Source organism: Triturus cristatus, chromosome 7 (assembly GCF_964204655.1).
Source record: "Triturus cristatus chromosome 7, aTriCri1.1, whole genome shotgun sequence".
Taxonomy (NCBI): domain Eukaryota; kingdom Metazoa; phylum Chordata; class Amphibia; order Caudata; family Salamandridae; genus Triturus; species Triturus cristatus.
This window is the reverse complement of record NC_140590.1, coordinates 235,515,671-235,542,213: the sequence shown is the minus strand read 5'-3', so window position 1 is coordinate 235,542,213 and position 26,543 is coordinate 235,515,671. Positions and strand designations below refer to the sequence as shown.

The 26,543-nt window shown below is 45.3% G+C and overlaps 1 protein-coding gene across 1 annotated transcript in view; it reads right to left on the bottom strand.

Moving 5' to 3' along the window:
* The window catches only part of FBL (fibrillarin rRNA 2'-O-methyltransferase), a 103,473-nt gene extending 83,858 nt beyond the window's left edge, over positions 1–19,615 (bottom strand). The window contains exons 1-2 of the mRNA XM_085616097.1: positions 19,489–19,615; positions 6,844–6,969 (exon numbers count right to left, since the gene is read on the bottom strand). Of these exons, the coding sequence (XP_085472223.1) occupies positions 6,844–6,969; positions 19,489–19,498 (136 nt within the window). The 5' untranslated portion in view covers positions 19,499–19,615. The remainder of the gene's footprint in view (positions 1–6,843; positions 6,970–19,488) is intronic.
* Between the last annotated feature and the right edge of the window lie 6,928 nt (positions 19,616–26,543).

Below are 26,543 nucleotides of genomic sequence, written 5' to 3'. Positions count from 1 at the left end.
CTGGAGCGCCTGAAGGACGCCAACTCATCAGGCGCTACAGAAAGGTGTGGAAGGAGTGAAGCACTTAGATTCACACGTTTGTTTCAAGGCGGCTTGTTAATCTTTTTTATTATACTATCATTTTGGTTGTGAATTACGTTTTTGTGTTCTACTGCTTAAAATGATACGGCTGTTTACTTTAAATACATTGGTAAATGACTAAAGTATCCTGATAAGCTACATTTCGGTACAAAATTGGGAAGAAGGGAAAAGTAGGAGTTGAAGAGGTGGACATAGAGTCGGAGAGAGTAAAAGATAACTACAGCGCTACCAGCAACTAATTACTCCAGGTCTCTGCAGACAGATCCCTGCTCCCTACGTGTCTTATATAGAACAAGCCTGGGAGGGGTGCGCGCACTGCAAAGAATTTAAGGAATGCGGCAGGCACAGTGCGGGCTGCTGCTCGATCCCTAGGCCAGGGGAGAAAGAAGGCTGGACATGCACCCGCCTTTGGCAAATTGCGTGCTGTCTTTCTTAGAAAGACGCACGCAAAGGCCAACAGCGTGAGCAAACAAACAAAAAAAAAAACAACTCACGAGCGAATGGTCAGAGTTGGAAGTCCTTACTAGAAGCTTCGCAGAGCTGCGCATGCGCGCTAGCTCAGGCGAGACCTAAACAGGACAGGCTCCTTTGGTGTTTAATATGCCCTGACAGAAAACGCAAAATAGCTGTTTTACCTGTTCCAAGGATAGTAGTGTCAGTAACTAACAGTTTCATGTATCACCCCGCTTAGTGCTAATGTCCAATTGGCACCACCATTGTTATTACTCTAACGTATCAAATTAATGGATACAGTAACTTTTAAACAGAAAGACGACATTAGAAAGTCACCAATTTGTTGCCCAAACCTCGGGAAGCCTTGCCTTCTATCCGCAGCAGTTGTCACCCCAATAAACATTCTGTCCCAGCTAACAAGAGTGAAGCGCTCCCAGGAACAGGGAACAAAGCAAATTGCTGGTGGGAGGAGGTATGACCTCTTCAAGCAGGATGACTATCAAGGCAGTGGACACAAATTGCCACTCAGGGATGTTACCGCCTCAGTGAAGCAAATGGTGATCACACCTTCGCCTTTGAATAGGGATACAGGCTGGCATCTCCTCCAGTGGGGAAAAGTGTTGCAGAACTGGTTTTCCAGGACGAGTGGCTCATTATGCTGGGTCACCCCAGGGGTGTGCCCAGGGCCTCTCACCAAGTAAAGCTACTCGCACCATCTTCGATTTGGGTAATAAGGGAATCCTGGGATTGTTTGGTGGCCAAACCACCAGAAAGGGAAGTAAAGTGAGAAAATTTGCCTAGTGAGAACTATTGCTCCTTTGGACAGGGAGTTCTCCCCTCCCACAAAAAAGAAGGCGGCATAAAAATGGCACCCCAGACAAACTGTCCTCAGATCTATAATGGAAATGGCACCCCAGACAAACTGTCCTCAGATCTATAATGGACTGGAAAGACAAGAGGACTGTCCTGCTGCTCCCTAGACTCAGCAAAGACGGACCGCACCAAAGACTGGACGGCATCTGCAATGTCCACTTGTGAAAACGAGCTCCACTTGTGACAGGATGGAAAAAGTGACTCAATAGCTAATTGCTACCCACCTGTTAAGCTTCAAGATTATCAAAAGTGAGGGAACCCTGCACTACCAGAGAGCTCAGCTTCCCAGTAACGCTTGCCCCCTGCTGGATGCCAAAGTGCCTGCTGGGGATCCAAGTCTTGACAGTCCCGATGTATCCCTAAGCCCTGGGACGAGTAGCCGAAGTGGACCATAGTCACCAAAAGAAAAGATTAGCTAACCTGCAAGCAACCGGGGCACCTGTGTATCAGGGAGACCATTGGCGACTAGACCAGCACTGAGCTCCCCTACTGGATCGTGGGATATCAAGTCCTGATATGACCCCCAACACTTGTGGATACCAGGGAGGCCCACAGGAATACTCACCACATCTCTTCAGTACCCTCAGCCTCCTACAAATAGGACCACGGTACAAAATAAAACTTCAGAAAAAACCCCGAGACTACTAGACCAGACAGGTAACTGCCTCTGAGCCTCAGTGCGTTCCTGGTCCCATCCAAGTGAAGAGAAATAGCCATACAAGCCAGCTGGGTAACAATTGCTAAACCGCTTACAATGATTTATTGCATTACCCAAAGTAAAACTGGTATGATTTACTTACATTTAACAATTCATAAATCTGGTTTCCGGTAATCGATTTTCGTTAAGTTTCATAAATTGGAGTTGTATTTTTGTGTTGTGTTGCTTCTGTGTAGACTGTTTCAGAACTCCTAAATGCTTTAAACGGGTTCCTTGGATTAGGCCTAACTGCTCTGTGCCACAGCTACCCAGGACTTAGCTAAGGGTTTATTAAAGAAAACTGGACCTAAGGAAGATTGGGATATTATTACATAACAAGGTCCCACACTACGTAATCCACTTTCCAACAAACTATTTAGTAAAATTAGTTTACGGAGAAAATGGATTGTGCGAAATGGTACTTTGTGTATTCATTATTGCCATGTTGTTTTCTTCACTGGAAAGGAAGTCAGTAACACACCAACATCCTGAGCACAGTATCTTAAGGTGTAAATACCCTTACCAGCAAGGTTTAACATTTGCTTGATGATATCTTTCAAATACAAATGTCTTGCTTTAAACACACAGGTTATGGAATTTAGGTTCCTGCTTCCCAATAAATAAATATGAACCAGTTTCTGTGACAAGATCTCCCAAGGAAAATCATATCCTACCTAGGCAACAGAACCTATCCAACAGACTAATGAAGTACAGAGGCTTTATTTGCCACTCATGTCAGCACAGTGATACAAAAAAAATATCAGCCTGCAAGAGCAAGCTTGCTCATACCAACACCTGCTAAATTAATTTGATTATGTAATAGAAAAAAAATACAGCCGAAATCCCCCGCTTGTTGCAGAGAATTTTACATTTATTTTAAAAATTAATCACAAAATATGAGGAACGCATGAGCACATTAGCGGTTCTTAACGATATGATGCATCCAGATATTAAAAGAATTTTATTTGCTTAAGCTTTTCAAACATGAAAATCAAGTGAAAGCGAGAGAATCACCTAGTTCTCGATAGTGCACCTCAGATCCTAGAGGGCGTAACAGAGCAGTATTATGAACAAGCATTTGCAATAGGTCTCGCATTAGGAAAGTTTGAGCTTTTTGTATTGTAAATTGACCAATTTTTTATTTATGTGTTGGTATTGAAAATATTGAAATTACTAGCATGGCAATCGTTTAAGCTTTTGTTAATAACTCTTGTGAAGATTATGTTTAGTGTATTTAATTGCGCCTAAAATCCAAGAACAGAAGTTAAATATCATTTTTTTGCCATTTGTAATAAAGCCTAAATATTGAGAAAACATATTAGAGCCAGTTGTTGTTGAATGGTTGTACAGATTGATATTGTGGTGGCGGTGAGTGATGTGGTGGTGTCGAGTGATGCTGTGGTAGCGCATAGTGATGTAGTGGTGCCCTTGAGTGATGCTGTGGTGGTGCTAAGTGATGCTGTGGTGCGATAGAGTGCAATAGTCCGATAGATAGATAAGATAGATAGAGAGTAAGGGCGATAGATAGAGTGTAATTATGTAGAATATAATTATGTGGCACTGAGTGGTTTTGTGTGGAGTGTATGTTGATTTTAGTGATGTGCAATTATGTGGCATTGAGTGTTCTTTTGAGTGTATCTTGCATTGTAATTAATTGGCACTGAGTTATTTGGAGTGCATGTGGCATTGAGTGTAGTGTAATTATGTGGCGCTGAGTGGTATTTGAAGTGTATGTGGCATTGAACGCTGTGTAATTATGTGGTGTGTAACTATGTGGCACTGATTGGTTTTTGGAGTGTGTTGTATTGAGTGCATTGTAGTTATGTGGCATGTAAATATGTGGCTCTGAGTGGCATTCGGAGTGTATGTTGCCTTGCCTTGTATTTCTATGGTTCCTTAAATCCTTAGAGGCAATTCTTTTATTTTAACTAAAAGGATGGTAGTTAAATGGTGTTTACGGCAAGATGGTCGTTAAATGGTGGCTACGGAGAAGCTGTGTGCTGAAAGGCAAAGAGAACACGGGCATGAAAGTGAAAGCGAGGATGAAAATGGAATGAGTGTGGCAGGATGTTAGTTAAATGGTGGTTACGGGGAAGCTGAGTGCTGAAAGGCAAAGAGAACACGGGCCAAAGCTGGAAGAAAACACAAGATGCGAGAGGCATGTGTGTGTGGCAAACACTGGTGGGGCTCAGAGCATTCTGTTGCTGCCTTGATGCCTGTGTGTGTGAGCAGTGGGGCTGTGTGTGTGAAGTGCCTAAAGTTGCAAGAAAACATATGGTTATTTAAATCCTTAGACGCAGAATTAATGGAGCTAATGTTATCGACCTTAGAAGGATGAAAAGGGAATGAGCGTGGCATATGTTAACTTTGTAAGCGCAGAAAGCGTGCAGGGCAAACTTATTATTTTGGTTGTTTGAGACTCAGATCTGGGCAAAGCTGCAAGAAAACACGGAGGGCGGGCTGTGTGCTGAAAGGCAAAGAGAACACAGGCATAAAAGTGAAATCGATGGATGGCAATGCGTCCGTGAAACTAGCCCTGTGGTGGGGGAGGGACAGTTGTGAGAGGCGCCATGAGGAAACAATCTCTCGGCATACTGTGGCGGGGAGCGCATTCCAGACGGGGAGCGGACCCTATGAAGTATGTTGCCGAGGCTGTGGCTACACGTGCACGCGCCACTGGGCTGAAGCGCTTCCCCAAACTGATTGCATGGCAGCACGATGCACGCGATTGTGTGCGTGCTCGCCATGCAAGCCACTCTTGGGAGCACTTTGAAATGCCCCTCTTACTAGAGTCTCGCATAGCGATTGCGTAAACGCAATAGCTAGGCGAGTCCTAAAAATGAAATGTTTGTCAGATAGGGGCTCTAGAGAGAGGAGGTGAGTTGTTGGCGAGTGGGAGTGAGGGAAATACATGGAGAAGGAGGAAATGGGGGAGGGTGCCAAAAAGACTGTTGCACCGTGCGTGACCTGTGCTAGGGCCAGCATGGCTGGGAGTGTACCCCCCACCCCACACCCCCACCCCACGGAAGTTCGGGTTGCACCCCTGGTAAAAGTCTGCTACGGGTTCCTGATCCGCACAGCTCTATTTCAGCGAGGCTTAGGGTGGGGGAATAGGTGTCTGGGAGGGGCATTTCTGGCAGTCCACTAAAGACCAGCAGACCGGACTCCCAGGGGATCGATCGGCCTAACAGATAATCTCAACCCAGTGGCAGAGGGGCTGCAGCGGGGAGTATTATTAGAACAGCGGGCTCTGCAGATCCGCAGCCAGGGACAGTAAAATCCGAGCAGAATGAGGGCAAATAACCTCTCCAAGAAAGGACAACCAATGAATGTGGGTTATGGCGAGTTGTGTGTGCGTGCGCCTGTGCGTGTTTGGAGAGAGAGAGAGAGAGAGAGAGAGATTGAGAGGCTGCTAAGTTTCTTTTATGTTCATCTTTCATTTTAGGTACTGCCTGCTTTGCGGTCAGCAGCGAGACTCAAAGCTTAATCTGAGCCGGTGTTTACAGGTGCCCCTCATCACCTGCAGTACTTTTTTGGGGAGCAGCACTTATTTTTCCTCAGACTCCTATTCAGAGGAAGAGCTAGGGAAACACGAAAGAAGAAAGGAAAGACCGAAAAACATTACCAGAGGAAGACATAAAGGGTAAAAAAAGAACTTGTAAGAAGTGAGATATAACTAGACAGGGAGTGCCTGGCGGTGCGTCTTTCGATAGCGCCTCCCCGACTTTCTGGGCAAACCTTTAGGTGCAGTCACCTATTATTTTACAAATTAAGAGCCCAGGAGACTGTAGTAAGTGTCGTCAGTGTATAACTAATAGTCATTTATTCAATTTAAGGCTGGAACCAATGCCCGGCGTGGGCCAGTTGCCCAGATCTGAAAGCTGCCCAGCAGCGAGGGACTCCAGCCAGACTGGGCAACTTGATCTGTAGAGGCTCAGGGAATATTTAAACGAGAGAAACAAATCGTGTGCATAAAACATGATTTCAGGGCTTCATCCATTTTGCATTTTGCATCCGCCATGTTTGTAAATAAGAGGGTGTGTGACTGATCTTCGACTGAACTACCCACCGAGAACCATAGATGCACGGGAAACTGAACTCGATGTTAGACGAGCATAGTGGGCAGCAGTAGTGAAAGCCACTGCTTCACACAGTACTCACAGCGAAACAGGCTTCCCTAACAGTCACATCAGGAACTGCATGCTGCAGGTTTCTACTACAGACGTGCTAAATGGGCAGCAGGAAGTCAGGAGCTGCACTGAATCAGGAATCGCTGACTGCAGAGAAATCCGACAACTAGTCACCCCATAAATTATTCTGTGAATCCCCTTTCTCATCTGCAGTTTTGTCTTCGCTTCCAGAACCCATGTACCCAGATCTCTGGAAACCCCTGGAGCGGAGAAAATCCAAATGCAACTGTGAGTTTGAAAGGTGGAAGTGAATTCTGGTGAATGGACAACAGAACCACTCTTAGTACCCAGAAGTCAGCCGTGTGCACTAGCGTAGCGCTTCCCCAAACGGATTGCATGGCGGCACGATGCACGTGATTGTGCGCGTGCTCGCCATGCAATCCACTTTTGGGAGCACTTTGAAATGCCCCTCTTACTAGAGTCTCGCATAGCGATTGCGTAAACGCAATAGCTAGGCGAGACCTAAAAATGGAACTACATGAGGGTTAAATCGAGTACTTTCAAACAATTTGACTATGGTGATAAACGGTCAGTCATTATTTCACTTACCTCTACCACCTCTGAAGCCACCACGGTCACCAAATCCACCTCTCCCTCGACCGCCACGGTCACCAAATCCACCTCTCCCTCGACCGCCACGGTCACCAAAACTTCCACGACCACGTGGACTGAATCCTAGAGGACAAGAATACCAAAAATGTAACCAGCGCTCATGAAATTGACTTGTTTAACTGCACATTTTAAACTAATATTGTAGCTTGTATTAACTTTTGTACTTCACTGAGAGAAGCACTTTTTTAGAATAAGGCTTTGGGTTTTATTTATGCAATGCTCTAACAGAAAGGATTTCCCATATGTCAAGTTAACCACATTCAAATGTGTATATATATATACACACACACACATATATATATACACACACACACACAAGCAATAATAACGCACTTGGTAAATGCAACAGTTAAATTCATGAATACTAATGAACTAACAGGCAGCAAATAGTACTGGACGTCCTGTAAGAAATAATCAGAAAGATATATACACTAAATACATCAAATGATTACTTTGGATGTTCACTCTGACTCATTCACACATCACAAAGAAAACACCTCAAATGACCACAGCCACTGGAACCACGCATCACAATGGCACCAGTCAAACAAAATCACCTCGCCCGATCTTTCACTCGTCATCCTTGCCAACTCAAGCTGGGGGGCCCGTTCACATCTGGGATTGGACTCTCGACCGGGACTCAGGTTCCGTTCTTCTTACGGCTGTACTCTACTCCATAAGTGAGCTCCCACCCTGGTTGTCAACAACCCTCAGCTTTATAGTCTCAAAAACACACTAGAAGGTTCGAGAGTCTCCCCCTCTGCACCAAGGAAACTTACTGGAACTGGCCAGCTTCCAGGCAAGCATTCCACAGCAGGAAGGAGTTCCCACATGCTCACATGTTCCAGCCTTTATCTTGACAAAGCTTACAAAAGCCTTCCAGGGTACAATCTCTCACAACACAGACTTTAAACGTGATTAACCCAAACAACTTGCAAGGCTGTCTATGCGCGCAGAAAACCTCGAGCAAGGCAGAGTCAGAATTCAGGATGATATGAGGCCATGGCAAATCCAATAGTAAGAACTTCATAATTCTTCCCAATGTACAACATAATGCTTATAGCATCACAAACTTCATCTCTCAATGTAGAACACAGTGCACATTTGTGCACCACTGCTCATACCACTGCACTTCAAGACCAAAAGGTTTTTTTCTCTCTCTTTCAAATGCACATCCCACACGTTCTGTTTGTGGCAAGGCTCTTCTGGGACAGCTCCTACTTCAAAACTACTAAAAAATCTTCAAGAGAAACAAGGCATATGCAGGACGTCGTACATTCAGGCTAGGGTAAAGTAAAACAAGCATTTACAATGCAATGGTCTCGGCATTGGTAAAGTTAGAGCTATTGGCATTGCTCATGACATTATTTTTGTTTATGTTTTTGTTTTTAAAACATTTAAAGAAACGGCATTGTCATGAGCAATGCCAATAGCTCTAACTTTAACAATGCCGAGACCGTTGCATTGTAAATGCTTGTTTTTACTGTTAAGGCACGATTTAACGCAAAGGAAATCCAATAGCAATATACGTAATCATGCTGACATCAGTGTCCTTGATTCGCTGTTCATCTGGTGTCTGCTGATTGCTGTTAACTGCCTTTGCCATTTCTGTTTCCATGGCACTATTTAGCATCCTGAACAAGAAAAGCTCTCCCCTTGTTTGCCTTTCACATTCACTAAGCTGGCTGCTCTAATCTTGGAAGGCCTTAGCACATCACTGGTAACGCCATTGCCAAGAATGGTTTGAAGGAGCCGTGCAGTGTTTTTAAAGAGGGTAAATGTCCACACCATTTCTCTAAAGTGATCATCATAAATCCAATTAATGCTCCTACATATGGGCTTGCAAATCCGTGATGTCTCCGACGCATCAATGAGGAAATGCGCCTGTTTTGCTTGCCCTCAGGTTTTATTGTTTGGCAAGGCAATACAAAAGATAAAATCGAAAAAAACTCAAGAGCACTCGCCAATGAAACAAAAGGTGCAAGCCACGCATATTGTAAACATTACGCGCGCAACCATTGCAAATGTGCATTATTGCTTGGCTTTTCTGTTTTTTGAGGAACACACCGCTCTGCCTAACACTTTTCATAACTAGTTGATCTGGCAAATTCCAGACATAAGAGAGAGACATCAGGGCATATTATGTTTTCAGGCCATGTAAATTAAGTTATTGGCAGCATCGAAGAAGCCCTGCACCCTCCCAGTTCCACCAAGAGAAGGATGGCGGCGCTTTACTAACCTACACTTTTCTGTTCAGTGTTGCAGGAGTCACGGCATCGACAGAAGTAGGAAAAGGCCACGCCTCCTGTGCATGCGTGCTAAGCAAATAAATTAAAGAACAGCGTCCCATGATCTGCGTGTGGCAGCAGCAAGCAGCACCCACCTCTCACTGCACACAGTTCACCTCCTTGTGTGTCTCGGTCCCGCTTGCGCTCTTTTCCGTTTAGGTCCTGTTAAATTTGTAGAGCCAGAAACGCCATGTTACCCCCACCCCTTGCTTGGGAGCCTCGCTGTGACCTGCAGCTGGAGAAAACCAGCACGGCCGAAGCGGACCGGGCTTGAGCAATTAAGTAAATAAACATGCGCTGCCGAAGCTGACCGCGATGACAACGTTTTTGTGTTTTTTTCGTACACTGAAGAGGACACCACCGCGATGACAACGTTTTTGTGTGTGTTTAAACCAGCACGGCCGAAGCGGACCGGGCTTGTGCAATTAAGTAAATAAACATGCGCTGCCGAAGCTGACCGCGATGACAACGTTTGTGTGTTTTTTTCGTACAGCGAAGAGGACACCACCGCGATGACAACGTTTTTGTGTGTGTTTAAACCAGCACGGCCGAAGCGGACCGGGCTTGTGCAATTAAGTAAATAAACATGCGCTGCCGAAGCTGACCGCGATGACAACGTTTGTGTGTTTTTTTCGTACAGTGAAGAGGACACCACCGCGATGACAACGTTTTTGTGTGTTTTTTTTTTAGGCAAGGCAGCACTCGTACAGTGAAGAGGACACCGGAAGACACCACCGCCTTTCTCCGAGAAATGCCTCGGAGAAAGGCAGCGTCCTTTTCGGATTCGGGGGCGTGTTTTGCTGCTGTCTCCTCCCTGAGACTTTTCGCAAAAAACACGCCCCCGGATCCGAAAAGGACGGGGCTTCAACGGAGTGACTGGACCTCTTCTCCAGTGGCTGGCCAGCATTTAAGAGGCCAGCCAATGGAGAACAGGAGAGAAGAGGGGCGGGTGCAAGCCCCTCTTCTCAAAGACATTAAATCTCCGGACTTCCGGTCTGCCGACCGGATGGTCCCGAGACCTGAAAACCAAAGTCAGTTAAAACTATGGTAGTCAAAGGTCATCACGTGGTGTCAGACCACAACGCAACAGTTAAATTCATGAATACTAATGAATAAACAGGTAGCCTCTAGCACTACAGAACCCCAGCCTATGTTCAGACCAAACTAATTTATTAAAAAGTGTCATAGCTAGTCAGGTAGGCGTGCAACCCCTAAGGTGGGCCAACTGTTAGGTAGACACGATTTTTCAGAGGTAGCCATCTTTGTGATGGCATGACTAGAAATTCTGGGACAGGGCTATTCCACTCCACCCAAAAGTAGTCCTACAGGGAGCGTAGTGAACTCAAGTGTTGGTAACCCATTGGCTACTACCCTACATTTCCCAAATACCCCTAAATTACGTATTTATGGAGTCCCTGGCACCAGAGAAGGAGATCCTGATGACCCAAGGAGAGAGAGGACGCTGAAGAGCACCAGGAGACGACAGAAAAGAGCACCTTACTTTGCGTCAGCCCTGTCGGCCTATCTTCAGCACTTGTCGAAAACTGCGCTTAAGCCGACTCGTCCTGCACAGGCGACTCCAAAAACTTGGGAGGACCACCTGCTTTTGAAAAAGACTCTAGGCCTCCTGTGAACAGTGGACCGGTTTAAGAAACTGAGGCCTCTGGAACCACCAAAACCCAACTCCCGAAGCAACCACTGCACCAGCTGCGTCTGCCTCGAGTTGAAGTGAGCCAACGGTCCCAACATGGTTTCCCAGTCTACCAGAGCCCGAGACTATTGTGGTTTCGCCGCCTCTGCACATAGGCCCCCACAACCGCCCCAGTAAAAAAAACACGATGCCTAAAGACACCTCTGCACCCATCGCCCCAAGGCCTTAGAGAAGAGGACCAAAGGTATTCCAAGTACCACAATGCCAGAGTCCATTTGCTGGTTAGGCCTGACTGGCTTCCTAGCCAGAACATGTAGCCTCACAGAGGCAGATAAAGTTTGAAGACCACTGGCCTAAAGTATCATACAACAGATTTTATGTGGGTCTAAGTGGTCAAACTTAAGTTACATGTGATCAGCCTCAGAGATTGGCTGTAGTACAATCTTTAAACCCACAAGTGCGTAGGTTTACTTAATCCAGACAGGTTACACAAAACAAACTGACCAAGCAAAGCTGTTGATTAAACTTTGGTATTACCACACAGTTCCAGTATTTTTCTAATCCCAGTTTCCAGTGCATGAAATCGTAGTTCTCAAGACTGAGCTAGGGTTGAATTTTGGTAAAACATCCAGCCTACCTTGCTAGGCTAGGCTGCCCTATGCAGTCCGTTTCCTCTTTCTATCAGCTGCCCAACAAACTGGGTACTTACATTCAATAAAGCACTTTCTGGTGGATACTTCTAACTACGGATTCCTCGCCTCAGAACGCAGGCCACAATGTACTGCAGAACAGACTAGGGAGTGTCCTTCCTGCCGGTCAAGGCAGTAGTTTTCCGCGAGCGTCTGTACTGCCACCAACTTTGCAGCCTGGCAGATGTCAATAAAAGGCACCTCTTGTGCCAAGTTCATCTTTCCAGTTCCTGTAAAAAACCTGCAAGACCTCAAAAATGCTGCCCCTTGGCAAATTCGTAGAAGATTTTAATATAGTGGACGTTCCACCCTGACCGGCTTCTTTCCCTTATTTTGCCCACCAGAAACCCACAAGGAGATGATCATCCATGTGATGGTCTTTTGTGAAGCAACTTTAACAAGCATTTGCAATGCAACAGGTCTCGCATTTACCTGAGCATGAGCTATTGGCATTGTAAATAAAAAGGCCTTTTATTTATGTTTTGGTTTTTGAAATATAAATAAAACGCATTGTCATTTACAATGCTAATAGCTTAAACTCGCGTAAATGTGAGACATATTGCATTGCAAATGCTTGTTGTTACCAGTCATTGGTACATGCTTTTTCATCCTTGCCTCATCTGTCGACGTTCCATTTATAACCAAAAATTATTCCACCAGTTTATCTACTCATGTTCTGTATTTTCTGTTAACTTAGCTATCTGACACATGCTGGTGATCCAACATCCTTAAAATTATTAGCTGATTTTGCTTCAACCACAACCATAAATGTTTTCTTAATGAGCATTACTAACCCTAATGCTGCCTAGGCGAGACCTAAAAAAATATGTTTTGTGGTGCTAAGAAAGCAGTTTATATTCACTTTATGCTGTGTAAAAAGCATATTTGAGGAAGGTTGTTAGCAATGTATGGTTTACCACATTTTGGAAATCAAGCATTGGTTTTGTAGCCATGAATACAAATTAGAGACTGAATATTTTTTACATTTTGCATTTTTTCCATCAGGGAGCAATCACAAGGAGGCAGTGCCACCTATCGCACCACCATAAGTTTAAGATGTGGTTATAAATATATGGATCTCGGGAAAAAGAGTGTGTGTGTGTGTGCGCGCGAGAGAGAGAAAGAGCGAAAGAAAGAGAGAGAGGGGGAGGGAGAGAGAGAGGGAGAGAGAGAGGGACAGAAAAAGTGAGATGGAGAGAAAGAGATGGAGAGAAAGAAAGAGAGGGAGGGAGAGGAGAGACAAAGCACAGTGGGACAGCAAGAAAGATGGAGAAAATTCATCATGGAAGAAGCGAGGGGGGAGAGAGAAAGAGAGAGAGAGAGAGAAGGAAAGAGAGAAAGAGAGAGAGAGAGAAGGAAAGAAAGAGAGAGAGAGAGAAGGAAAGAAAGAGAGAGAGAGAGAAGGAAAGAAAGAGAGAGAGAGAGAAGGAAAGAAAGAGAGAGAGAGAGAAGGAAAGAAAGAGAGAGAGAGAGAAGGAAAGAGAGAGAGAGAGAGAGAAGGAAAGAGAGAGAGAGAAGGAGAGAAGGAAAGAAAGAGAGAGAAGGAGAGAAGGAAAGAAAGAGAGAGAAGGAGAGAAGGAAAGAAAGAGAGAGAAGGAGAGAAGGAAAGAAAGAGAGAGAAGGAGAGAAGGAAAGAAAGAGAGAGAAGGAGAGAAGGAAAGAAAGAGAGAGAAGGAGAGAAGGAAAGAGAGAGAGAGAGAGAGAGAGAGAGAGAGAAGGAAAGAGAGAGAGAGAAGGAAAGAGAGAGAGAGAGAGAGAGAGAGAGAGAGAGAGAGAGAGAGAGAGAGAGAGAGAGAGAGAGAGAGAGAGAGAGAGAGAGAGAGAGAGAGAGAGAGAGAGAGAGAGAGAGAGAGAGAGAGAGAGAGAGAGAGAGAGAGAGAGAGAGAGAGAGAGAGAGAGAGAGAGAGAGAGAGAGAGAGAGAGAGAGAGAGAGAGAGAGAGAGAGAGAGAGAGAGAGAGAGACAGACAACGAGTGCTTTCAGGCTGCCAAATGGTGCGCGCGCCCGGAGCACATGCACTGTAGTTGGCGGCCTGAAAGCACTCGTTTGCACTTCCAAAAGTGCTTACTATAAGTCTCGCCAGAGCAGCGCTAAAGCGCTGTCTCAGGCGAGACCTAAAAAGCTCAGAGCCCACATAGGGACATGCGATGTACCACTGTCTCTTCTTAGGATGGTGTTGGGGAAAATACTAGCAGAGTAATAACTGGCCAACCTGGCAGAGGTTGCAACCTTCAGCTGGAAGAACACTCTAGTCTGCAATGCGAGTTTATCCAGAAAGGAGATGTAAAATGCTTGTATCCAGAGCACCCGTAGTTCAGTCATGCAACATGCCGACGTTATCGCAATGAGGAAGACTGTTGGCAGCAAGAGTTACAAAGAACAGACGTACATCAGATCGAAAGGCACCTGAGATATACCAAAAGCAAGTTCAGATCCCATTTAGACATCTGTTGAAGTGGGTGTGTGTGTTTGGGTGGAAAATCAGGGTAGGTAGACTTTGAGGAAGAGTATCTGGCAGGAAGGATATTATCACCCACCACGGTCGGAGCAACAAATTCCTTCAGTTGCTGCTCAATCTCCACACATGAAGGTACATGTGGTGGAAACTCAGATGAAGGACCCTGCCCTGTTGGTAAAGTAATAGGTCCTGCCAAAGTGTAAGCCTGATTAAAGGGAAAAACTCAGGTTCGGCAGCTCTTGGTACAACACTCTTTGCCCAGTCCAGGACAATAAGAATGACTTGGGCTTAGTCTGTCTTTAACTCAGGAGAGGTAGTTGAATGTACTTTCATTCCAGCCCAAATATGTCTCCTAAAGAGTCTTATAGGATACTTCAACATGCAGTCATTGACACTGCAAGTCTGACAGTGGCCAACAGATTAAGCCAGTTGGCACGTTTAACAGATCGGAAATGCCATGAGCCACTGCGGGATTGTAAACGTCACCTATGGTCTACCAGACAACGCTTGCTTAGTTCATCCACTGTGGCATTCAGGAACCTCACTAGGTAGATGCTGTTCAGAAAGATGCAACCACATCCAGAGGTGTAGCGCCACTTGGCAAAGGATCCAGAAACCAGCTCCACACTGCTTGTTACAGTGTCATATTGAAAATGGTGTTGTCCGCAATGACCTGGACCAGCCACCTTTTGATAGATGGCAGGGTATGCCCATACGTGGGTCCCTTGCTCACTTTGCCACTAAATTCAAGCTAGCTTGGCTGATATGGGGTGTTACCCTGAAACCGTGCCCAGGATGCTCGTTTCCGATCCAGGTAAGACCAGACCTGACAGTTCAGGATGGACTGTTCCCATGAGGAACAGGGCCAAGACGGATTTGCATATGGCTGGGGCGAAGTGAGCAGAAGTAAGAGGATGGATTTAACCCAGATCTAATAGTGAATGGGGGTGTCTGAAAGTTTCAACGCTCTGTCCATCATCTTATTGTGTTTGATTAGGAAGGCTTTCAAGGCCAGGTGGATTGCCCAAAAGTCTGATACGGAGCCATTAAATTGGGGGCCCAGGGAATAAAAACTTTTGGGAAGGCCAGCAGACCTGGTCCTTACAGTTAACTTAACAGTGGGTAGGTAGATCTTTATTCTGATCATATAAATTTACAGGCCTTAACCAAGACTTTTTTTTACATGGTATTACTGTTACATATGTAATTTCAGAGAACGAAACTTACATACTGGGGAGGGGGCGCATAATCTACAGGATGTTTAAATGTTTTTTTTGGCAAAAGCATACACAAGGAGTTCTGAGTGCCTATTAAAAATACACACACACACAAACACTATAGGAACAAAGACAGCACTTCTAGACTCCGCCTGAAACAAATGTAGACGAACCGCAAACTAACTAGGACAGAGGTAAGATCCAAGTACTCTCCAACTGGATAATTGTTTAATACGCACATTTGTACATTACCTCAATGCATCGGAGCCTCACCCCACCAGCCCTGAATAGTTCCATCATTTCCCCCAGATTTTGCTTTGTTCAAGGGCAGATACTTGCAGTATAAATCACTTCTTACTGTTTATCATACCAGTCAATAATCACATGGCAAGCAGCAAAGGGCGGGTGCCGAGGTTCCAACTGGATACATTAAAACATTGCCGGCTGTAGAGGACACCTCGCAGGTTTCTTCCAGACCCAGTTTAGGGTTACATTTTTCTATTTTTCCTCCTTCGACTAAGGAAACGTTAGTACTGCTTCTGGTCTCTACTTTACACTTCCATGATCACACAGTGCGGTCTAATCAATCTAGACCACTGCTGCGGAGGTAAACCATTCTTCTCACTGCCTGTACTCCAGTGCAAAGACTCAGACTTCCGTCAGATAATACCTTACATCTATGATCTACAACCATACGTTCTTTAGCAAAAAAAAAAAACAAGTATTGGCATAGCCAATAGGTCTCGCCTTTGGGACCTTATAAATGTTTAGCCATGCAACAGTTGCATAACTAAGTACTTATAAGGTCCCAAAAGCGAGACCTATTGGCTATGCCAAGCAGCCGTGAAAGTGATCGCGATCAAACATCAAAGCGGCCGCGAAAGTAATCGCGGTAAAGCGCTACGCGCGCTCATGCACTGTAGGTCTAGGCTGGCCTGGTAGCACTTTTTGGAGCCCTCTCAATAAGTCTTGCCAGACCAGCGCATGCGCTGGGTCAGGCGAGACCTAACAATGAGCATGTGCTCTTTCTATATTCTTTAATTTGCTGTACATGTCATGATGAGTATGCTCAGAACTGTAAGCAACGGACTAATTGTTATCCATAAACAACACAGGGCTCGACAAATCCACTCGACCGCTCGCATTTGAGAGGTAAATTTAATGAGGTTGAGCTATTTTTAGGTCCTACTCGCCCTTTCTGGTGAGTAGGAAAACATACTAACTTGTGTCCTCAGTCTTTGAAAATGGAGCAAATGTGACAAGATTACAAGATTTAAAGGCCTTTTTATTGCTCACAAAGCAAATGAGCAACAAAGATGCCTTTAAATCTTGTTATCTTGTCACATTTGCTCCGCTTTCAGGGACGGAGGTCAAGTAGGTTACTGTTAGGTCGAGGAGATTTTTCAAGGTACTAGACCTACAGGACTAGTACCATTTTTCAGATTTTGAGCCCTGCAACATTTTGGGACTAAAAACAATCCATTATGCATGTACCGCTGTGAAGTTCAATATTAAATAATTACTTCAGACCTATGTATTCAACAACCATCTCTGACCTAATGACAATAGCATGGAGACTTTAATTCTATTCAGAACTGAATGAATAAGACCGGTTTATGAATGTGTCTGTACTGTACACTCTGCAAACTATCAAAAGGCCTCACCTCAAATGTCTGCTTTTCTATCAAAGTCTTTAAGCATAGGATTAGCACAGTGCCATCCGTGGCGAGATAGAAAGGGACAAAGTATTTTGCCATTTCTACAGCAAAGTCTTAAAACATAGGATTAGCGCAGTGATATCCAGAATTAATTTCAAGTTGGCTTTGCGGGTATTTTATCAATCCAAAGCTGTAATACCCTGTGCCTGGTGTGGTAAAACGTTTTGGCCATTTTACAGCTGGCATGGATAGCACTGTTATAAAAACTTTAATGACTTTTCAATTTTGATCTGCATTTTAAGTGCTTGCGAGCTCCAACAAGAAACCCTGACCCCATGTGTCTCCAACCTTAAGAAAAGACCTAGGTATACTATGCAAGAGGAGATGATACACACATACTCTGATGTTCCTCTGCAGTGTCAGAAAATTAACCTTTGAATAATGCAACTGAAATCTCAGCAACTGAAAGTCACCACAAATTACCTTTCAATGAAACTGATGTAAAATCCTTATAACTACTGTAACACTGTGTTGCTTATTAGTTTGACTATGTGGATTACTTTACAACATATTTCTGTGTAAACGTGAAAAATGTGCTTGTGTCCACCGCATCACTTATATGTCAATAGATGTTCTGGTTCCATGTCTTTTCCTCCTGCGGGGCAAATGACACTTTCAGCCAAGGATTACACAGAGATAACACTACGGTCAGGAAAAGAATCCAAGAGTAAAATTAGGGCGAGCAGCGTGAGGACTAGAGTGGTTAATTGGTCTTTAAATGGGGCTCTTCGTTGCACCCCCTATAGGGAAGAACATTACTCCAGAGCTGTAATTCTTCTCCATCACATTCACTAGGCTTAGGCAGAAATACCCAGAGATAAATCATAAAATTAATGATGGAATAGCAACAAGACAAGGGAAAATATTAAAAGCAAATAAATCTAGCAAAAAGGAAATGCTTAAAGTATCAGAAAGTGGACACCCAGAAGTATGCAGATTAAGTGGGGGGAAGGGGACTTCAAAATATTAACCTAAGCACTAAAGAAAGGAAGACAATACCACTTGACCATGGAACCAAGTCCCAAGACTACAAGAGCAAGCAAACCATATCCCTTCAAACAGCAAAACCTGGAGAAACTACACCGAGTTAGTCCATCCATAATACAACCACAAACTCCCTCTGCACTAAGGGATACACAGCAAGACTACTACTACTGCACAAGACCCGACGACTGTAATTAATTATCGGTGTCTATGCATTGCTATGTGGTTTAACTGGAACAATTGACCTGTGTTAGGCCGGATTGGTCCTACAATGTGAATCGGATGTATATATGTCACATCACCTTGTCCACCACCTTCACTTACTCACTTTTACCTCAAACACCCCATCCTTTCCCAACACTGGAGCAACCAAAAACACTTGAATTGACTGTAGATGAAAGAGCAACTGCGTTACTTAAACTGTAGTGAATATTTGCTTTAAAACTAAATTGCATTCACTGCAGACAATGCTACATTGGTATTGTGATTGCCGTTTTTAATCTCTTGTTTTGAAAAAATGTTGCTACTGTGACCAACTGTTCATTGTACTGCAATTTCGACCCAGGTCTGGTAGCATTTCGGTTGACCCCATTGATACATAACCCCATACAAACAAAGCGCTCTGTGCTCCTGTTCACTATATTTATCAACACATTGTCCACTCACAGCATATATCAAACCATGTCCAATAAAAGGGGAAGGCGGACACCTAAATCCCTTGCCTAAAGGGCGTTTTTAGCCATGCACCACGATCTGGAACAACATCCCATATTCATCAAGACCGTCCCGTGCTGCTTCAATTTAGAAAAGAGATTAAGTCGCACATTTTATAAGAACACTACATAACATTTTCATACCTCCGGGTCTTCTACTATTACTTGCTGACGTTAAGCTTAAATTTGCTTTACTATGTAGAGTCCTCTGCTGCATTTTGGCAATGTCTGCGCTCAAAAAATAACATACACATTCGCTAGATCCCAGTTTCTAGCCGATTAATACATTTTTTGTGACTTTCCCAGGAAACGTCCAGCCACGATCAGGATAGCCTGGCAAGTGGACAAAAGAACCGAGAGCCAAGCTCTAAACTACTATCAAGTTTCCCTGAGAGTGTTTGTATGCCTCAGAATTAGTTACAGAATGCGTCGATTGAGGGTACCAAGAGGCTAAACGCACATTTGATATGAAACTACCTACTACTGCATACACACACCAAAAGGACGGACAGACACAATCTCGCCACACGTAAGGTGGAAGAAACTTCTCAAAAGCACTGTAGAGTGCACCTTGAACCTACACTACAATGTACACTGGAGCTATCACACAGCCAGCCGCCCCCCACCCCACCTTAGACTACTTGGTTTGATCGCCTCCAAACCCCCCAAAACAAAATTGGTGTGTCCTCAATCCAATCCTCCCTTTTTTTTTTAAAGGTCCATAGTAGGCCCTATTTCTCTCGCTATCTCCAAAGGCGCCCCTTAAAATCACCCTGCAACTCGAGTGCTTCGGTCTCTCTGATACCTGTCTCCGCGTTATGCTCTCGCCTCCCCAAGCCTGCACGGTTACAAAATCCAACATTACCTGGCCTCATGTCGCACGCTCTTCAACGCACTGCTCCTCTTCCACACGTGTCCTGCAAGCTACAAACTACGAGCTGCTGTCGAGCATGCGCACAAACGACCACAGAGAGGCAGAAGAAACTATCCCTAGCCCTTTCGCGGGAAATGCATTGCATCACTTCGGGCTACCGTGGCGGCCATCTTAGAATGCCCTACTCTTCGAATGAACTGATGCAGTGACTTCTCAGAAAACGCAAAAGACTTAAAAAATAGAAACATTTTATATGAGGGACGGTATACAGTTATTTGTAGATAGTTAAGACAAAAGGTGCATCGGTTTAATAATTACATTTTACAGTGTTGTTTATTCGACACCCTATTTAGCTGTCTCCCTTGAATTTTGGTGGAAAGCAACGCAGTCCTTTATTTACGCGAATCTCCTGAAATTTCCTTGACGGTTAATTTACGGTCCACTTTTGAGATGGCTGCCAGCCACGTTTCCAGAATTCTCCAGTCTTCGTGTAAAATGTCGGCCATTCGAATTGTAAAGTAGTGCGCTGTCTGTCTTCTTGGGGGGGGGGGGCGGGTTCTCTATGGATATACGTAGAGTAGTGTTGGGTTTTTCATTAAAGAAGCTAAAGATTTGAAAGGTTTGTACGCTTTATTCATACAGCAGAAGCCCCGCACCACACAGCCGTCTGTATCCGGTCTGCTTCATAACTCTCGGTTTATGGAACCGAAGCAGGGCACCATGCGGGGGTCCACCTGTGTCCACCCACTATTTGCACTATTTTCACAGGGTGGACGCCGTTCACTCTGCAGGAAGCTGAGCCCCATTGAAATATGATTTACTTGTCCCGGTTTAACTTCCAGGCACCGGGATGCATTTAGCTGAGCCTTGTCTACTTTCTTTCAGAGCAGCAACGTGCAGGCAGTGAGTGGGCTTTCTTATTTCAGACTCCATCCAGCTGGGCCCATAACAAAAGCCGAATTTATGGTGCCATCAGGCCTCCTTTTGTTCCACTATCCTGTCTGTGATCTATCTGAGCAGCAGTCTAGATGCAAAGGAGGGGGATACATACTTTACACAGGAGTGCTTTTTTTAGGTCGAGCCTAGCGCAGCACGCATCCGCTGTTCTGCGAGATTTATGTAAGGGCTTAAAAAATCTGACAACATGCTTGTGCGTGTGCTTTTGTTTTTGTCACAGGCTATTGGCCTTTGCGTGCGTCGTTCTAAGAAAGACCGCACACAATTGGGCAAAGGCGGGGCATGTCCCGCCTTTGCTCAACCCACGGCCTAATGCTTGCCGTTACCCGCACAGTCGCCATCTGTTTTGAATTATCGTGCCCAGACACGTGAGCGATAATTCAAAACAGATGGCTCGCTGTGGCTCGCGCGCTCGGCGTGGTATTTACCGAAGAGCTGTATGAGAACCGTCACCTCAAAGTCGTTTCCTGCATTTTTTAAGTAGAAACGGCAATCCAGGCGAAGCTGTGATGACATGTGGGTGTAGTTCGGATGATGTCTCATCACCGAGGCACGTCATATATGCCCGAGTGCAACGTGCTGTGGTCGTAACAGAGAAACGTCTCGTCCGTGATCTGTTCTTGTGTTTAGTGTAGAGAGTTGACTGCACGCTTCTATTTCTGGCTGATTCAGATGCAGGGAAGTCGGGTGAAACTTCCTTTGGTTAGTTAATCTTGGACTTTTTTTTATTTCGTTTTATTGTATAGTTAATTAGGAGTCCTTGAAGCTGGCTGGAAACTTAATTATGCCACGTTCAGTGCATTTATAAAGAGTAGCGAGTGGGACATTGTGAGAAAGTGGCTCTGTATATACTGTTCCCAAATAGGTACAGGGTGTACAGAGTCCACAGTCCCCAGAGGTTTGGCAGAGGCTAAAGTTAGATATAACCTTACTCTCTAAAGTGGTAGCTTGGTCGAGCAGTAAGGCAGTATCAGAGGACAGTGTAAAGCATTTGTTGCACACACTCAGCCAGCAAATGGTCTCACACACTCAATAACTGAACTCTAAGCCAATGGTTTATATATAAAAAATATATGCTTGTTTTATTTTAGAACCAACAATAGGTATTAAAATATACTTTCTCAGAATGAGATGCTTTATATAAATACTTTTGCAATATGCAATTGACTTTTGTAGAAAGTTACAAGTGGTTGCAATAGGCAACACAATTTTAAACACAATAAAGCATTGGGTTCAATGGAAGTTTCAAGTTATTTGCAACAGATTACTTTTAGAATTCCAGGACTGGATCCTAGATTCAGCCCTGGGTCAGTACTTGGAATCAAGTGATAAAAGTCGACTTAATTACTGTGATGATTTTTAGACAATATTTTGCTATATTAATAGTTTACACTTGGAAAATATTTCATAGAAAACAGTCAATGATTCCCTATGGCAGAAAATTCAAGTTGCAGGTATAGTATGTTCTCGTTACTTTTGTAATCCAGTACTGGGTACCTAGACTGAGTACTGGGACCTTTATCCAAAACAGGTAAGTAATTACGTTTTCAGAAATTATACGAGTTTTTAAAGAATATTTAAAGTTTGCAGAAATTGACAGAAGAAATTTCACAGAAAAACAGTCCATGATTTCCTATGGGAGAAAATTGGGTTACTGGTAAGTACAGTTGTAAGTATTTTTCAGAGTCAGTGCTGGGAACCAAGATCCAACACTGGGAGCTCACCTAAGAGCAGGTGAGTATTTTCGTTTTCGTTACTCGGCTGATTTTTGGTGAATATTTTAAGTTTTGAAAAGTCCACACTTATAAGAAATTTCATGAAAAAGCCAGTCAATGTTACCCTATGGAGAAAATTGAGTTATCGGTTTAAAGGTAAGTACTCGACTGGCAGAGTTAAGGTTCTGGGCATAGACTCAGGGGTCTCCCAGGGTCAGGTAGGTACAGTTGGTTCACCCTCAGTGCAACAAGGGCGGCCGGGTGCAGAGAGAGTTAGGCCCAATGTTATCCTATGAGAGGTAGGGGGGCCTTGGTTGGTGGCTGCCGGCCACGCGGCTGTGGGAGCTGGGCTCCTGGTCACTTACTCAGGGCAAGTGGGGAAGTATATAGGTGTAGAGGTTGCACTGCCAGGGCCGCTCAGGCGGCTGGGTGCAGGGTGCTTTTGAGCCTTTGGGTGCTCAATTGATTTCAATGGGAAATCTCCGGTTTAGAAAAAGACTGCAAGCTCGGGGACGAAGATTCTTCAGGTGCCACCACCACTTCGCGAGGTAAGTTGGGTAGTTGGAGGATAGGTAGGTACCCCGGGATTGGGCATAGTGGGGCGCCGGGGCGCCTTTTGGTGTCGGGAAATCTTACCCTCTGTTGATTGCGGTTAGGGGGGCACCTGGTTCTGAGGATGCAGGCTTCTTCAGGAGTGTCGAGGGAGGTCCTTGGGTGCCGGACTCGGGGTCACAGTCGCCGTGGGGTCGTCCTCGTGGTCTTTGTTCACTCCGGAACAGGCCAGGCTTGGCGGGTGCAGAGTGTGCTGGGTTCGCGGTTCCGGGCTGCAGCCAGGGATTAGAAGTAGATTTTGAGTAGAGCCTCTACTCATGGGAGTCCCAGGGGGCTTAGAGTCAAAAGGTAGCCAGGTCCTCCGGGGTTTGTGAGGTTGCTGGCCACAAGAGATGCCGGGTTGGAGCAGGAGAAGGTTCGAGGGTCGACAGGCTGGTAGGGCTGGGGCCAAAGCAGTTGGTGTCTTCCTCTTCTTAGCAGCTGCAGGGCAGGTCTTCTTTCTTCTAGCTCTTCTTCGGATCCCAGAATCTGGAATCTGGGGAAGGAAGGTTCAGGGTGCCCCTAAATACTAGATTTAGGGGTGTTACAGGTAGGTGAAGGGCAGGGACCAATGGGTCCCTGTCCTGGGGTGGGTACACCCCCTATCCTGCCTGTCTCCTGTGGGAGGGGGGCAGTAGCCTAGTCCTAATTGGGCAGGGCTTCCCATCTTCAAGATGGCGAGATCCCAGAGATGTGCTTCACCTCGCCTCCGCCACCTGAGGGGTGGGGTTGGCAGGCTGGCACATCCCGTGTCCTTATTTGGGGTTTCCGGCCAAGCTTCCTGCCAGAGTGGGGGGCTGCAGTGGCATGGGGAAGCTCACAGAGGCGGTATGCCTTTGAATCTTCCACCTGCCCATCCTGGGGGAGGAGATTTAGCACATCGCCCAGGATGTGCATTGTTGCAGGCCCAGGAGAGCAGGGGCTCTCCTACCCAGGGGTCCTGCAACATGCGTGCTGTGTGCCAGCCTAGGCCGCATCAGAACAGACGTGGATTGTAGGTTAGGTTTCAGGAGGCATCTCTAAGATGCCCTCTGGGGTGCTTGGACATTAAATCCCACACTGGCATCAGTGTGGGTTTAATGTGCTGAGAAGTTTGATACCAAACTTCTCAGTCTTCAGTGCTGCCATTATGGTGCTGTGGAGTTCGTGTTTGACGAGCTCCCAGCACCATATACTCTTAAATTGCAGCACTGCACTTACAGTGCCCAGGAATGGACCCGGGTACTGTAGGGGCACAGGGCTCCCGCTCCTGTGCCCACACCATTGGCATAGGGCACCCAGCTCGAAGGGTGGCTGATGTATGCCATGGCAGTGTAGGTGGTGGACATGGCACCCAGGGATGTGTGCCATGTCCACTCTTTGTTTTGTCTTGTACCCAGACACACAGCCTACAAGGGCAGTGTGTGTGTGTGTGTGTGTGTGAGGGTACAGGGCCTCTAAAGGTGGCACAATGAGTGCTGCAGCCCTTAGAGGCCTTCCCTGGTCACAAGGCCCTGGGTACCTAGGGTACCATTTACCAGGGGCTGACATGTGGCCAGGGTTTGCCAATTTGGGTTTTGTGTTTTAGGGAAGGAACATAGGCCCTGGGCACCTGATTGGCAGGAGTCCAGAAAACACTCAGTCAAAGTACATTCAGCAATTCAGCAAAAAGTGGGGGCATACCATGCAAGAAAGATGGCACTTTCTCACAGACTTGTATACATACATCTGGAATCCAAGATGACCGTCCTTTCAGTGGTAGCTAATAGCGTTGCTGCTCGTCTGCAGTGTTTCAGTTCCTTTGCTGGGTTTTGTACAGGTAGCAGGCATTTAGATTATACTTCGCACAGTAACAGTGAAGTGAGAGCCTGCGTGTCAGTGGTGACATTAGTTGCATTGCATCATGTTTTAGGTGTGCTGAAAAGTGTTATAGATGGAAGTGTTTTTTAAGGTTATGCCGAAATTACACGGGTGATGTGCTGCATTGGGTCTCCCTGTCATGGGTGTACCTTTTTGAGGCAAAGAATATTGGGTACAACTGCTTAACAGCACAACCAGTGTAACAGAAATTATTTCGGATATCGATTAACTCTGACTAAAAACACATTTGTTGAAAAACACACCTAATGTGACCTTTTCTCAGTCGAGCTCATCACTTGAAGAACTTTTTTCTGGTTTAAAAAAGAAACCCTGTATAACAGAAGCAATCTGTTGTTTATTTAACCTAAGTGGACTGCGACCCAGGGACGTCGTGATTTTAAACCCTGGGGTGGTAGCAGTATTTAGATGGCATAGATATAACCTATCCCTACAGCAACATTTCTCGATTGGAGATAAACAGGACTCCGTCGTCAGCGCCCACACTCCTTTTGGTGTCCGATGGTGTTAATCGATGGTTTGCGGCAGTGCAACAAAACAGAGAGCCTTTTCCTTGCACCTCTGTAGTTAAACAACTGTACGTTAAAAATATTGCCTTTGTGTTGTTTTTTCCTTCATGTATCTCAAAGAGCGGAGTGAAGCCAGGCAGCTGCTCCAGGTCTTCGTCATTATCTAACTAACAATGCCTTACTCTGTCATGGAGCGCCCTGCCCTACCCACCCCCCATTTTAAATCTATGGCGCTGGCCTCTCTTTCTCTGATTCCAGGGTGTGTAAATAACCTGGAGCGTCCGTGTTTTGTGAAACATTCCTAAAGGTCCTGCCTCTCAATAATATTTTCTCTCCGATGCAAACTAAAACGATTATTTAGCTTGTGGTATTAGTTTTTTTATTGACCAATCTGAAATCCTTTGCCCTGCTCACCACCCCCCCCCCCCCAAATAAAAATGGCGCCCACTTCTTTTTGTAGGCTTGCAGGTGTAATGGAACATATACATAACTAAACAAAATGACAGACCCGGGTTACCACACTTTAAAAAAAAAAACATGTGTTCGCTATACATGGTGTTCTTTCACGTCGTCTTAGAATGCTTTCGTTTTGAATCTGCAGTGCTGGCACATTCCCTTCAGCTCCGATAAAGCACAATGTCCCTGTGCTTGAGCCTGCAACAGTCTGATGCGCCGGAAATCTTACTCTCTAAAATAATAGCCTTTTGGACTTGAAGTGAAGCGAACTTTCCCTCACTCGCATGGGTGGCTCATTCCTGATTCCTTTTATTAATCAATTCCCTGCCAGCCCATAGTGCATCCTCTGTGACTTACTTTTTGTACTGCTCCAAAACATGTTTGAAATTATGACCGAGATGTGTAAAGTAATTTCTGGACTGTCAATCCTATGAACTGCAAAGTTTCTGACTCCTAAAACGGATTTACTAACTCATGCCGACGGCTTTGTCTTTCTTAGACAGTGCCCCGCCCCTCCTTCCCACTCATCTGCAGTTTTCCCAAAAGACAAACCACTCTTGTGTTTGTAGCCGGTCAAACCAGCCTGCCACGCTAGCCAGCCTAGCCTTCCAGACCAGCCGTTGGCCTCAGCAACTCGGCAGACCAACTCAGCACCGCTTTACTCCTGCTGTCCTGGCTATCTCTCCTACTAATAGCGATCCAGCAGCCAAAAAGCTCAGCGCATTGTGGTGACCAATCACATCAGCCATTAGCCTGTCAGCCTTAAGCGGTGCTACGGAGAGCTTCCCCAGACAGGAGTTCAGTATAGCTCTTCAATTCCTGGCTGCACAACACCAAGGAAAATGTGCTGCATGGCTAAACACTTATAAGGTCCCAAAGGCGAGACCTATTGGCTATGCCAATGCTTGTTACTTTCTTCAATCCCTGTATATATGCATGCACTGTAAGAATGTCAAATGTG